At 50.9% G+C, this 13502-nt stretch overlaps 1 protein-coding gene across 2 annotated transcripts in view; it reads left to right on the forward strand.

Annotated features, from left to right (window-relative positions):
• Positions 1-13502, forward strand: part of ASTN2 (astrotactin 2) — a 304458-nt gene that overhangs the window by 162224 nt on the left and 128732 nt on the right. Inside the window, exons 1-2 of one of the 2 annotated variants that reach the window (XM_088065722.1) lie at positions 10305-10432; positions 11936-12102. In XM_088065722.1, coding sequence (XP_087921848.1) covers positions 10325-10432; positions 11936-12102 — 275 coding nt within the window. In that variant the 5' untranslated portion in view covers positions 10305-10324. Of the gene's footprint in view, positions 1-10304; positions 10433-11935; positions 12103-13502 lie in introns of those variants that run through there. The other variant, XM_005527196.3, reaches the window with a different exon arrangement.

Raw genomic sequence — 13502 nt, forward strand, 5'->3', positions numbered from 1 at the left:
GGCTCTGGGGTCCATACTGGGGCTGTAGGGTCCATACTGGGGCTGTGGGATGGGTGCTGGGGCTCTGGGGTCCATACTGGGGCTGTGGAGTCCATCCTGGGGTTGGCCTCTGGTTTGAGGACAAGCCAGAGGGAGATGTGAGCTGCTCCTCCTTCCTGTGGCTGAGGAGATGTGTGTGCTGGAGCTGGACTTCCCCCAGTCCTGGGGCCTTCATGGCAAATCACAAATGCCTTAAGGACTCCAGCGAAGCAGCCCAGGTGCTCAGATGAGCAGAAGAAAAATATGCTTGAGGCTGGTGGTCATTTATCTGCTTGTCAAGAAGCAGGGGTGGGAGGCTGCCTCGATTTTTCTCCTCCTTTGCGTTTCCCAGTGCAGATGAAGCATCCCCCTGTCCTATACACCTCTGGGTATCTCTGACACCCTCAGAGTCTTGATTTGTTTCTGATCATGCTCATGTCTTGACAAACAACCTACTGAGTCCCAGCTTTTGCAGAGTCCAGAAAATCTTCTAGACCTCAGACCATTAGTTTTGGGCAGAGGCTCTGAATGATAGAATGCTAGAAGGATTTGAATTGGAAAGGACCTTAAAGGTCATCTTGTCCTAACTCCCTGCCTTGGGCAGGAGCACCTTCCACTAGACCTGGCTACCCAGAGCCTGGTCCAGCCTGGCTGTGAACAGTTTCCTGGAGGTGTTCCTTGATGGGTTTTCCTGTGCTTCCAGGTGGCAGCAGCAGAGCTCAGCCCAGCTCTAACCCATCTCACCTTGACATCAAAGTCATCCCATCCCTGCGTGAGGAGCCTGTGTGAATCTGTAATGATGTGCAGAGACACAGGGCAGAGCCTTGGGAAGTGGGACAAACCCCGAGCATCCCTTTTTGTCTGCTGTTGAAGCCCCTGCCTGCCAGGAAACCGTGGTGACCCCCGAGGGGATCCAGAGCTGTCACCTGCTCCACCAGCCCCTCAACCACACATTCGCCACCCCTAAACCCCTGAAAACCCTCATCTCACTGCAGGCAGGGCCCCCTCGCCACGTCCCTCCCTCTCAGCAGAGACAGGAGATAAGTGTCTCTTTATTTATTGAAGATGTTTGTATACGGCAGCTGGGAAAGGTCAGGCTGGAGCCGTGCTGTCCCGGGGGGAGGCGTTTTCATTATCCCCTTCTCAGGTTGCTTGTTAAGGCCATTTAGCACGGCAGTCTGATGTGTCACCAGCAACGCCTGGTGCCATCTTCCCCTTGCTGCTCCTCTCCCCTTCCTCCTTTTTTTTCCCATTGTCATTTTTTTTTTTCTTTGTCCCCTTTTCCAGGGAGCAGATACTTTTCTAGTCTTTTGGGGTGTTTTCCCCCTTTTTTGGGGTGCTATTTTGCTCTGAAGGCCAACGTGCTTTCCCAGGCACTGTCAGAAGCAATCAGGGTTCTGATCACCTCACGCCTCTGGGAAGTGATGCCTCTTTTTAAAGTCAGGCTATATTAAGATAGAAATTGTCAATAAATTACAGGCCTAGTCCTGGCATGTGGAGAGGCAGAAAAGGAAAACCGTGTCACTTGGGGAAAATATCCCCCAGCTTGTGTAGTGCCTGCCTGAGGCTGTGTGTGAACAGAATGGACCATGTACAGTGAGGGGAGAAAGGAGGAGCAGCAGGAGCTTTCTCCTGGGGGCCATCCCATCCCCGAGAGCTGTGGGTGAGAGGTGACACTCAGGGACCACAGGAACCCCCATCCTACACGTCACACCAGGCTCCTGGGGCCGTGCATCCCATGGAGACAGGACACAGTCTCTCCCCACTCTGCTCTTCACCCCTTTTTCTCCCCACTGCAGGAGCACGAGGCTGTTCTGTCCCCCTCCACAGCTCCCAGTTTTGGGGTGAAGCTCCCCAGTCCCAGCCTGAGGACAGCAGAGCTGAGCTGCCCAGGGGAGAGTGTGGGGACAGCCACTGCATCCCAGCCCTACTCTCCCTGCTTCCCTTTGGACTGACACCAACTTCCAACAACACCGACTTCCCAGCTCCCCCAACCCTGTGCAAAGTTTTATTCTCATCACCCATTGTCGGTCCCTGGCAGAGGAGGGGTGTGGAAGGAGCTGACCCCAAATTCCTGAGTGTGTTCCATGGCCACTGTCCAGGGAAAAGCCTAAAGGGTGGGCTGGCAGCACTTCCCCCAGCCTGGGTGGTGCTCATGGTGCTGAGTGGGATCAGAGGGGCTGGAGATGGGATCAGGGAGTGGAGTCTCAGAGCTCACACAGGATCAGTTTGAGACATTCTGGTACTTTGCTCACCCATCCCTGTGCTGCCACTGCTCATCCCACTCCTGCTGTAGCCTGCTGGGTGTGAGCTGGGTTTCCAGTGCAAGAAGGGATGGGGCCATGTGCTGCAAATTTTCAGGGATGTCCGTTAGTTTTGAAACTGAACTGCTGTGAACTCAATTTGCCAATTTGGTAAGTGCTGTGGGCAATATCGGGATGTAATTTAATTAAGCTATCCCCTTTTTATAGAGTTCAGGGAGCATTTGCCTACTAATTTTAGCACTAGGTTTGCTCCAGCTTTACTCTGAACACAGATTCACAAATCATGACATGTTGTTAATCTCTACCAGTCAACAGTTTATTAATTTGCTGAGGACCACAGAAGTATATAATCAGTGGTTCATCAATCAAGGCTAAATCCAACAAATGTTCCAGGCAGGTACTGAGCATAAAATATACATGCAGCCTTGTAAGCAATTAATACACCACAGAGCTGGAGCCAAGCGGCTCAACCGGGGAGCAGCACAAATCTCAAAGATTTCTTATTCCTTTTATATAAAATCATCATCTGTTACCAGTTCCTTCATGCCCTTAATACGGCTTCCAGTAATTCTGCAGGGACTGGGATGCATTTATCTCCGAGTTTTTAGTGGCTCTGCCATTACCATTACCTAATTGTTTGGACTTAAAGGGTCTCGGTTAAAAAGTCGAGGGCGGATTGTTTGCAGCTCATGCTGGAGTCTGGCTGCGTCTCCTTGGGCTGATGGTGAAAAGCAAAGAGGGCATCACTTTGCTCAGTTAAAATCCGACTTTTTAGGCATCACCTGAAGGCCCTAAAGCCTCTCCAGCAGGGTTCCCACCTTCAGGGTTGGCAGCTTCCCACCTGCCATCCCTCACTTCCCATGGGATCCCTTTTTCCCCCCTCACCTCATGGTTTTCTGTTAGTTTTATGTGTACCCAGTAGATGGCATGAGTGCATAAAGGGTTTCTGCAGTTCTTTTCTTATCGGAGGCCTTTTTTTATTCAGGTCGTTTTAAGAATTATCAGCTGCAACCTTGGCATCGCTAACTGGAGCCTGGTGTTTGAGCCCTTAACCAACCAAACAACCCCCAAGCTCCAGAAAACCTGCTTCCATGCTGCTTTTTCTTGTTGCACTCTAGAACTGCCGATGGATCTGGTCAAGCTGTAGGAATTTCCCAAGAAAAAAAATCCCAGTGAATTTCTGTGAATCCAGTGACTTTGCACACTGAGTCCAGTGTGTGTTTCGTACCATCTTGTAGGGATCACAGCAAACCAAGAGAAAGTGTTCTAGAGGAATGATTCAGACTATTTTATAATGGAAATATTACTGATCTTTTTTACTGGCACTGTGGTAGCTGCACAGCCTGGAGGGAGGATGCCAAAGGAGGGAAAATGCTTAACCCTCGTGTGTTGGTGATTTATAATTTGAGATGAAAACCTGTGAATTGGCCCTGAGAGACTGAAGGAAACACCTGCACCATGGCTTAAATTCATGTTTCCCCAGCTGTCTCTCAGATTGGTTTCGCTCCCTGGTGCCAGTCCTCTCACCCGCCTGAGGAGAAGGGGGTGTTGCTTCCATGTACAGCCCCTTGACCAGGTGGATTTTTGAGCCTGGAAAGGCAGGATTGCAGCCTTATTGAAAATAAGAGGGGTGAGGTTTTATCCCCAAAGGAAGGGGAGCTTTGGTCTTAGCACATGAGCTGGGCAAGGAGGTGCTCTGTTCTCTTCCAGTGCACGTTGGGCATCCTCAGCATCACTGTGGGAGGAGGCAGCAGCAGGTACAGGTGTCTGAGCCCCACGTGCCTCCCAGGATGGGGTCTCCTCACTGTGAGGACCACCTGGAGAAGCAGAAGGGCATGAGCTGCTTCACTGGGGGTGAGGAAGGCAGCTCGGAGTCCTGGGCCAAGAATTATGAGAATTAACCCCTTGTTTGTTTAAGGTGTGAGAGGCCTGACTGCAGTAGGGGGGCAGGTGGTGTGGTCTGGTGGTTCTGCAGCAGCTTGGTGCCTGCAGATGTTGGTGAGTTGGTTCTTTGAGTCATGAGATTGCTACAGGAGCCAAGGATGTTGCAGGTGGATGTGGAAGGGTTGTGCTCCAGGAGCCATCCCACCTTGGGAAGGGCTGGGAGAGCCTTGCCCAGCCTGGGCTCTGGGTGCTGCTGTTCTGTACAGACATGAAATCCTTCTCATCCTCACTGGCTCCCCTCTCACAGGCTCAGGTCACTCTGGCAGAGATTAATTTCTAGTCTGACCAAGAAAAAAGTGAAGTTTGCCTACAAGGATGATCTGAGCTGTTTCTCCCTGCGATGGCAGGGGTCAGCCCACCACGAAGGAGGGAATTTGTCTGGCACAGCAGGATGCAGGAGGGAGAACATCTACCAGAGTCACCTAATGAAGCTGTGGCCAGCAGTGGCACTGCTGTGGGGTTGGTCCCAGCCTAAAGAGGGTCCTAAAGACACAGGAGGAGAAATTTGGCATGGTCCACACAAGCCTTAGCACAATTTGTTTGGGGCTAATCCTTCCCTTGCTCTCCCCCACCTCAGGATGATGGGCTGTTCCTCACTGCTGCAGAGTGTGGCAGAGAAATGGATTAATTTAGGAGTGTAACCATTTTGGGGAGAAATGGGATTAGAAATAGAGGAGCAGGGCAGTGGCTTTTGTCTCCTCCTTCCAGCACAAGTTACCCAGAGGTGGCTAGAGACCATGGAGACATGCTTTGAAATTATGTGAGTGATGCTGAGAACTTATTTTCCTGGGGGGAAATGGAGTGTTGGGGAGTTTCAGCCCAAACCAAAATGCTGTGCAGAAATTCCTTGCATACATGAAAATTCAAAAATACTTTGGTTCAAAACATTTCCTTTCTATAAAGGAGAGGGAAATGTTTAATTCCACCGCTATCATCTGGAGATTTGTTTTATATTACTTTATCCCAGTGTACAGCCCGAAATAAAAACAAAATTAGGTGATGGAAACCAAAACATTTCAACCTTGTCAAAATTAAATGCTCTCCTAATTTCCCGATGAGTTTTGAGATGTAATTGATGGAATCCCACAAAGCACTTAAGCTTCATCAAATCTGCATTTTTCTGACAGACAATTGTTCATTGAAAAATACAAACTTACCCGTCCCTGCCTTGAGAGGCACCTAGCTAATTATGGGAGAGATGCACACACCAGGGAGGGAGATGAGGAAACCAGTCTCTCCTAATCCCTTTAAAGTCTCACTGCCTCCCTGGAGCAGGAGCTGACTCCTTTTGCACATTGTGGTTGGAAGCAGAAGCTCCCTGAGCTCAACAGCAAGCCCCCCTCCAAGGAACCCGTGGTGTGGGAATTTATCTCATTAATCCAGGTAAATACCCGTGCTGAAAATGGGATTTGAGGAGAAAAGGGTGGCAAAAGCTGCTGGGGTCAGAGTTGGTGGTGGGTGGGAGCAAACCACACATCTGCCTTTGCTTTCAGAGGGGGTTTGCACCTAGTGGCCAAGGGGCAGCTGGGTTAAAAGCAAGTGGAATAGCTCAGGATGCAGCAAGGTGAGCTGGAGGGCTCCTCCTGCACAGGGAAGGAGTGGTTTGGATGATAAAAACCCTGTTTTCTCCAGCAGTGGCTTTTTCAACAGCGTTCCTTGAGGGCTTGGCTGGTGCCCCTCTGCTCCTCACCAGACTGGGAGGGTTTGTGTGATGTGGTCACAGCTGGCTTTGGGGATTGGTTTGGGTCACGGGGTTTGGTGTGGTGTTGTGGCTGGGCTGCACCCTGATGGGTGAGTCAGGTGGGACAGGGGTTGAATTTCTGTTTTCCCAAAGGTTTTTGGAGTTGCCAGCTGCTGCTGCAGCTGAAAATGCCCTGACAGGCAGGAGATAGCAGCACACCCCAAAACGGGCGGTTGGTGACTTCTGAAAGGGAAGCAGATTTCCTTGCTCCAGGAACACTTCTTTCAGTGTGCAAGGCATCCCACCAGCTGCTCGAAACAAATCCCTCACTCTTGGAACTGAGGTGCAGGCATGCACACAGTGACTTGCCCAGGAGGGTTTGCTGGATTGGTGGCCAGGGATGAGCACTGGCTGCCTCATCTCTGAGCCTTCCATCTCCTCCCCATCCCACTTTCACACAGGGACCAGGCTGAGAAGCACAAGCAGTATGTTCTTGGGAGCCTGCAAGACAGATGGGTTTGATTTTCTGAGGCTAAAATAATGATTGATGATCTTTAAAGGGAAAAGGAAGCAGGGGGGAAAAGAGTGGGAAGATAATGACTGTTATTTCAGAAAACAGTTGTAATGTTCCCCTTTGGGAAGGATGTTCCCCCCCTCAGCAGGGTGTCAGGAAGGGCTCTGCCACAGCTGGGGTTGGTGAGGACATCCCTGCCCTGAGGAGGCTCCAGAGTGCACTTTAGCAGCCAGCATTTTGGCCCTGTTTTATCAAAATATTGGGAGAGGAGGGATAAATCTCACACACACAGATTGAGCTACATACAGCCAGGCTCTGTCCTGCTGCTGAGCAGCTTTGCTCACCAGGGGCCTTTTGGGTCAAGAAAATGAAGGCAGAATAAGCTAGAATTGTCCAGTATATACATATATATATATAAAAATATATGGGCACAGAGGGGTTTACTGCATTTGTATCGTTTCTGAGCTCCAACAAGCAAATAAATACATGCCAGTGCACAGACAGGAGCTCATTAAAATGTTGGCACTTGCTTGTACCTCAGCAGTGCCTCGGATTAATGCTTTTGTCTCACGCTGAGGAGGTTCCTCGGTGAGGAGGGAGGATGCCTCGGCACAAAGGGGGGTCATTAGGGCCTCTGGTCCTCGGTGCTCTACCAGCTAATTGTGCTGCCTCGGCCCAGCAGTGCTAGGGATGCAGCTTGGGGTTCTGGGTCTCCCTTCTGGAGGCATCCAGGCATGAGAGAGCTGGAGCAGCACTGGGAGTGGGGTTTGGTGGCAGCTTCCCTCTGTGGGTTTAAGAGCTGGGGGGATTCAGACTCTGTACCCAGAGCATCACCTCCAGCACCTGACTAGAAGGCTGCTGTTGTTGAGAAAGCAGAGTGGAATAACAAAAAGAGCAGTTTATTCTCTACAGAAACACTTTATTAAGTATTCTGGTTTTCTAAACTTAATAATGGAGGAGAGGAGCTGAGCTGAGCAGCTCTGGCAGGCAGCTCAGATGGAGGAGAGCGGATGTGCTCCCATCTGGGGGATCCACGTCAGTAATGATTTGCCTTCCAGTGACCCCTCGCCCATCTCGCTGCTAATGAGCTTTGCAAATGAGAAAGTGAGCAAAGGCTCCTTTTTTTAGTTTACATGAGCAGGGACTTGTCCAGGTGTTCATTCTCCTAAGGCACAATCTCGCACAGGTTCTGTTGTGTGCTTGTGTCACCCCTGAAGGTGATCCTCCTCCCGCTGCATTTGCTCTGGCCGTGCTGGGGATGCTGCTGGGGGTGGTGGCAGAGGAGCTGTGCCAGCCCTGGTGGCAGGAGCCCACACGGTGCCACACGCTGTGCTGGGGTGGCAGCAGTGGGCTCAGCCATCCCATTTTGTACCAAAGCACAGCCCCTGGGTGTGGGTGAGGCTGGATCTGGTGCGTTCCCAGGGGTGGCTGTGGGCATGTGGCAGCAGGCCCTGCCAAATCTGCCACTCCATGTCACCTTGGAGATGTCATCTAAAAGTGAAAAAAGCCTGTTTTGCAAAACAACAGATAAAAATAGCACTTCCTATTCAGCACATCCATTCCCTGTGCGTACTCAAAATTCATTTGCTGACTGCAATCACAGGAATGAAGACCTGTGTTCTCTGGGATGGGAGGGGATGGGCTGGCATCCAACTGTGCCATCAGCCAAACCATGTGGAGCTGCTGGTGGTTCCTTCTCCTCAGACCCCTTGGCAGCAGCAGGGTCAGAGCATTGGAGCTGAGGGTCATGTTTAGCCTTCAGGACCTGTGTTAGCACTGATAACACACAAGAAAATAAAGTTTTCTTTTCCAGTGCCAAGGGCAATTTTCAGGGTTGTCTGTCGGCACAGAGAAATCCGTTCACTTCTGCATAGATGGAGTGGATTTGCAAGACCGTGGAATTGTATTTGTATGGTAAATGCTTCTCCTTGGATTTTGAGCAGACCATGAGCTGGAGTCTCCCCCTACGTCTCCTTTTCCTCTCCACAGCATGGATTAATCACCAGACCCTCTTCCCAAGCTCTGAGCTATATTTCCTGGTGAGATCCATGGATAAAGGATGGGCTGGGAATTGGAGGTGAACACATGCAACGTGAGTCTAACATGGCAAACCACAAACAGATTTTTCTTTTGAATCACTGGGTAACAGTGAGTGGGATCCCTTTGCTTCTGTGGCTAAATCAATCCATGCTGTGTGTGGATGAGGGGTGTGCAGAGGTGTTTGACCAGGATCTGCTGGGGCACCAGCTTTCCTCCCACCAGGGTGGGACGTGCCACCTGTGCTCGCCCAGACAGAGTTATTGACCGAGTTCCTTATTGATTTTGTAATAATTTTCCAACAGAGCCCCCCGTCCTGTGTCACTGCCAAGGCAGATCGCAAATTGAACTGCCCCTAAATTGATGGGGCATTGATTAAAGCTCACCACAATCATTGGTTCTCTGCTGCCCAAGGCAGGCAAATCAATGTCAGCAAGAACCAATCTGCTCCTTTATAAAAGCCCAGTGAACACAGGGTGAGTGCTGGCTTTCCAAATCCATCCCAAAGCCCAGGATGACCCATCAGGGAGTCAGGATTAGCACAAACTGGGTTTTTTTCTTTTCCATGGTCATCTCTGACTACTGTGGGCAAGAACATAGCTGCACTCAAATGGACTTCAGTTTTCCCCCACTCTGATCTATTGGTGGGAAATCCTCTGCTTCAGGGGAAGGGAGGTGTGTTATAAAGATTTATAAGCCCAGAGAAGCTGTGGTTGTCCCAGGAAGCATCCAAGGCCAGGTTGGACAGGGCTTGGAGCAACCTGGGATGGTGGGAGGCATCCCTGCCCATGGCAGGGGAGTTGAGCTGATTTTTAAGGTCCCCTCCAACCCAAACCATTCTGTGATTCATTGTGCTCAGTAATTGCTTCATCCACCTGTTCATCCCTGCAGAACCCTCCATGAAGAGCTGTTGCCTGGCCAGTACTAATTGCCAGGTTTGCTGATTCCCCTGGCTCTCCTGAGCAGGGACACATCCCGTGTTTTCACGTTGGCTCCCAAAGCTTTCTGTCCCTGGAGAGCTCCTGCAGCACAGCAGCTACTGCAGAGTTGGCTCTGCTCTGAGCAGGGATGGGTGTGGAGAGACAGGAGCGCTTTCTTTTGCAAATGCTGTGCTGAGCTATTTGCCTGCTGTAATTAATGAGTATTAGGATGCATAATTATGAACTGAAAGGAAACACGTTTCATGGTGGTTAAGAGCCAAAACTGGAGGAATATCCCAAGGGTGGCCTCAAGCAGAGTAGGACGAAGGGAGGGAGGGCTTTGCTGACCCACTAACCCAGTCACAGGGAAAGAACCATCTTCTTCCTCTGAGGGCTGGAGAAGGTGCTGAGCTCAGCACATGGATCTGTGCCAAGGCAAGAATTCCAAGTGACAGCTCCGAAAAGCTGTGACTGATCCTCTGGCTGTGGTCCTGCAGCTCCTGCTGCCTTGCAGTCCCATCCAGCTGCCTTCAGCACCCTGGAAGATCCCTCAGGACCTCTGGAGAGCAGAGCCCTGGCCGCCCATCCGTGTGGAGGTGGGGGGAGCAGCAGAGAGGCGGTGCCGTGGAGCAGAGATGCTGTTTGCAGCCAGACCTCCCCGTGTCCTCCAGGGAGATCCTCTCTGCCAGTTTGCACAGCTCTGCTCCTGCAGCAGGGCTGGCAGACGAGGAGGAGAGCACGGGAGATAAGAGCTGGATCTGCAGCTCTCATCCTGGTGCTGTTCCCCAGGCAGCTCTGGGGCAGTGAAAAGCACAGATTGTCCTCAGTGTCCTCTCCTCCTCCATCATTCTGTATGTGCATCTGGAAATCCTCCTGCTTCCAAGTCTTCTACTGCTTCCTGCTGCTAATTCCAGAGCTGTGTCTTTGGGACCCTGCCTCTGCAAGGATGGACAGAATCCCGTTCCAGAGCCCTCTGCTGCCAAGATCCTTTGGATGGAAAAGCCTCGTGCCTTCCCTTCTCGCCTTACCTGGTGTCCCCAAGGATGGAGCTGAGGTTTGCAAACTTCAGCTCTCAGGGCACGGGGGGCAGTGGGGGATCTGAGGGATGACTGGAACAGAGGTCAATCCCAGTTGCTGCAGGCAGGGCAGAAGCAGTTTTGATGCTGCTGCTGTAGGGAAGTGGCAGAAGGGTTTCTTGGAGGTGAAGAGAAAGATGGGGACAAAACTTATAGCGGGGTAGGACAAGTGTGATGGTTCTAAACCAAAGGAAGAGAGGTCTAGATTTGTTGTTAAGATGAAATTCTTCCCTGGGAGGGTGGGCAGGCCCTGACACAGGGTGCCCAGAGCAGCTGTGGCTGCCCCTGGATCCCTGGCAGTGCCCAAGGCCAGGTTGGAGGGTGCTTGGAGCAGCCTGGGATGGTGGAAGTTGTCCCCATAGCAGTGGGGCTGGAACTGGATGGTCTTGAGAGGTCTCTTCCAACCCAAACATTCTAGGATTCTGTGATAGCTCAGGGTGGGCCAGGACCCCCTAAAGCCCCATTCTCCTGTCCCTGTTTTCTTCTTAAGTAGCCAAGAGTGAGTGAGGCTCAGCAGCCCATCTCCCATCAGGACCCTGCTGGTGTCAGTGAGCACAAGGTCCAGGGTCTCCTGAACTTTTATTAATATGTACAGCATTTTGCTCACATGGAAAATTGATTTTCTTTTTTAAGCACAAAGTATAGCAGTTTTATAACCTTTCTTCTGCTTGACAGAGGCCATCTATAACCTGCCTTCATCACTACCTGTGCCATCTCCAGTCTAACTCATCTTCAGGAAATTCCATAATGCATTTTTAATTGTGAGCTGCTCCCAGACAAGATTTATTTATTTTTTCAAGGACTGGCCTTTTTGTTGTTGTTTGTGTGCGTGTCTGTTTGGTGAAAAGGGATAAATAACAAAAGTGGAAGTGTGCTTTAATCTGGGTGACAATTTATCCATGATATTTGCTGCCTGCTGGCTTTTCTCTTTTGGGGCAAGGAGAACAAACTGGGGAACTGGAATTAGAAATTAGAGCCATGGTTCCCTCAGCTGTGGAAAACTGAGGAGCCTGGGCTGCCATCCTGGCTGATGCCAAGATGCCAAGGCCGTGCTTGCTGACCTCTCTGGCATGGCTTGAGATGCATTTCTAGGTCATTGTCGAGCACTGAAATGGTTCTCTGGGTTGCTCCCAGGTGTTTATTCCTGGGTTGCACTGGATTTTTCTGCGTTTTGGAGGAACAGGGAGCAAACACAGAGGGTCGTCGCGTTTTGCCCCACACTGGCTTGAGGCTTTGTTGCCGTGTAGTTTTGCTGCCCCGAGGATTTCAGCCTCTTCCAGAAGGAGGATGAGGGGGGAGGCATTGGCAGCAGACCAAATCCTTGCCCCTTCCCCAAGGGCGAGGTGACGCAGGGCTACCCCATCCCTCACTGGGGACAAACTCATCTCCTCCAGATGGGAAAGGAGCTCAGCAGCTCTGGGACAGGAGCTCCAGGGTGGGGGAGCCCAGGTGACCTCTCCGTGTGTCCTGTGTCGCTGCAGTGCCCCGAGGACCTGCGGCCCATGAAGGACGGCACCGGCTGCTACGACTACTCCAAAGGGATCGACTGCTCCGATGGCTTCAACGGCGGCTGCGAGCAGCTCTGCCTGCAGCAGACCCTCCCTCTGCCCCACGACCCCTCCTCCAGCACCATCTTCATGTTCTGTGGGTGAGTCCACCCTAGGCAGAGCCCTGCAAGGCTCCTCAGCTATGGATGCTAACTGTGAAACAGAGAAGCACAGTGCCTGTGTAAATTACAGGCCACATAACTTTCTCAGTCTTGCCTGAGAAAGTGGCCTGGGAAAATCATGAGGAAGAATTAAAACAATCCTCAGAGACAGAAAACAGCCTTGCAAGTGCTGTTTGTCTGTTCCTTGTTTTCTCTGCAGGAGAAGGTCGAGGGGTGGTGTGCCCCACTGACCAATGATGGTAATGTAGTAGTTTGCTAACCAATAAGAGTTTCCTTTCTTTACTTTTCACGTATAGGTCTATAAAAAAGACCTGAAGCAATAAACTAGGAGAAAATTCTCCTGATCAACTCCTTAGAGAGTCTGTGTCGTTCTCCTCACCGTTCCTAATAGAGCGACACTCAGTGATCACCCCCTTGCCCATCTCTGTCCCTGCCGCCCATCCCGAGCCAGCCTGGAGCCGTGCTGGTGGAGCTTCCAGCAGGGAATGGAGACACCTGGCTTTCCTGAGGGATGTGTGAGGAGCAGTGTGAGCAGATGTACCTTCCTCCTCTCCCCCACTGTGTGACAGTACAGCTTGATCTGTGACTCACTGTGAAGGGACCCAAAAATTGTACATTGTGTGTTGGAGGGGAAGGTGTAGGATTTGTTTAAAAAATACTACTTTTAAAATTTACTTCTTTTTTTTTTTTTTTTTCCCTCCCCTGCGCCTCCCTTAAAAATAGACTCTCATCCCTGATTTTGGCCAGGATCTTATAATCCTACACAATTTAGCATTTTTCTCTCAGGAAAATCTCCCTGGCTGCAGCGTGCTCTAAAAGGAGCTCAGTGATTATCTGGCTTTATTCTGCACAGCTGCAGCCATCCATCGCCTGCCCCAGCCCCACGGCTGGTTCACACTCTCAGGCACACTCAGCAACCAACTCCATGTCCCAGTGTGACAGATTAGGATGAAGAAAGGGGGTAAAAAGCCTTTTTGGAAAGAAAATGCCCACAAGCAAGAAGGGGAGTGAATTCCTAGCAGTAACTCCAAGGAGCATCCGTCAATTCCCGATGCCTGCAGGTGCAGCAAAGACCTCACACAGCTCTGACTGCTGGCTGGTCCCTGGGAAGAGCAGCCCAGGGAGCTCTGCCTGTGCCAGCTTCTCCTTTATTTATCCCATTTTTGCTGGTTTGTTGTTGTTTTTTTTTCCCCCACTACCTTTATTTATTATTATTTAGCAGCACAGAGTGACTGAGTCACCAAAACAGAAAACATTTTCTGCTCCATGCCTGCAGAAGGGGTTGGAAGTTCATGTGGCACCAGCATCCTTTGTGGGGAGGGTCTAGAAAATCTTGGGACATTCCATGGTCTCCACACCCACATGAATCTGTATTTCAG

Source organism: Pseudopodoces humilis, chromosome 22, assembly GCF_049639895.1.
Source record: "Pseudopodoces humilis isolate 2021_Gansu_Grassland_sample_001 chromosome 22, ASM4963989v1, whole genome shotgun sequence".
Classification (NCBI taxonomy): Eukaryota; Metazoa; Chordata; class Aves; order Passeriformes; family Paridae; genus Pseudopodoces; species Pseudopodoces humilis.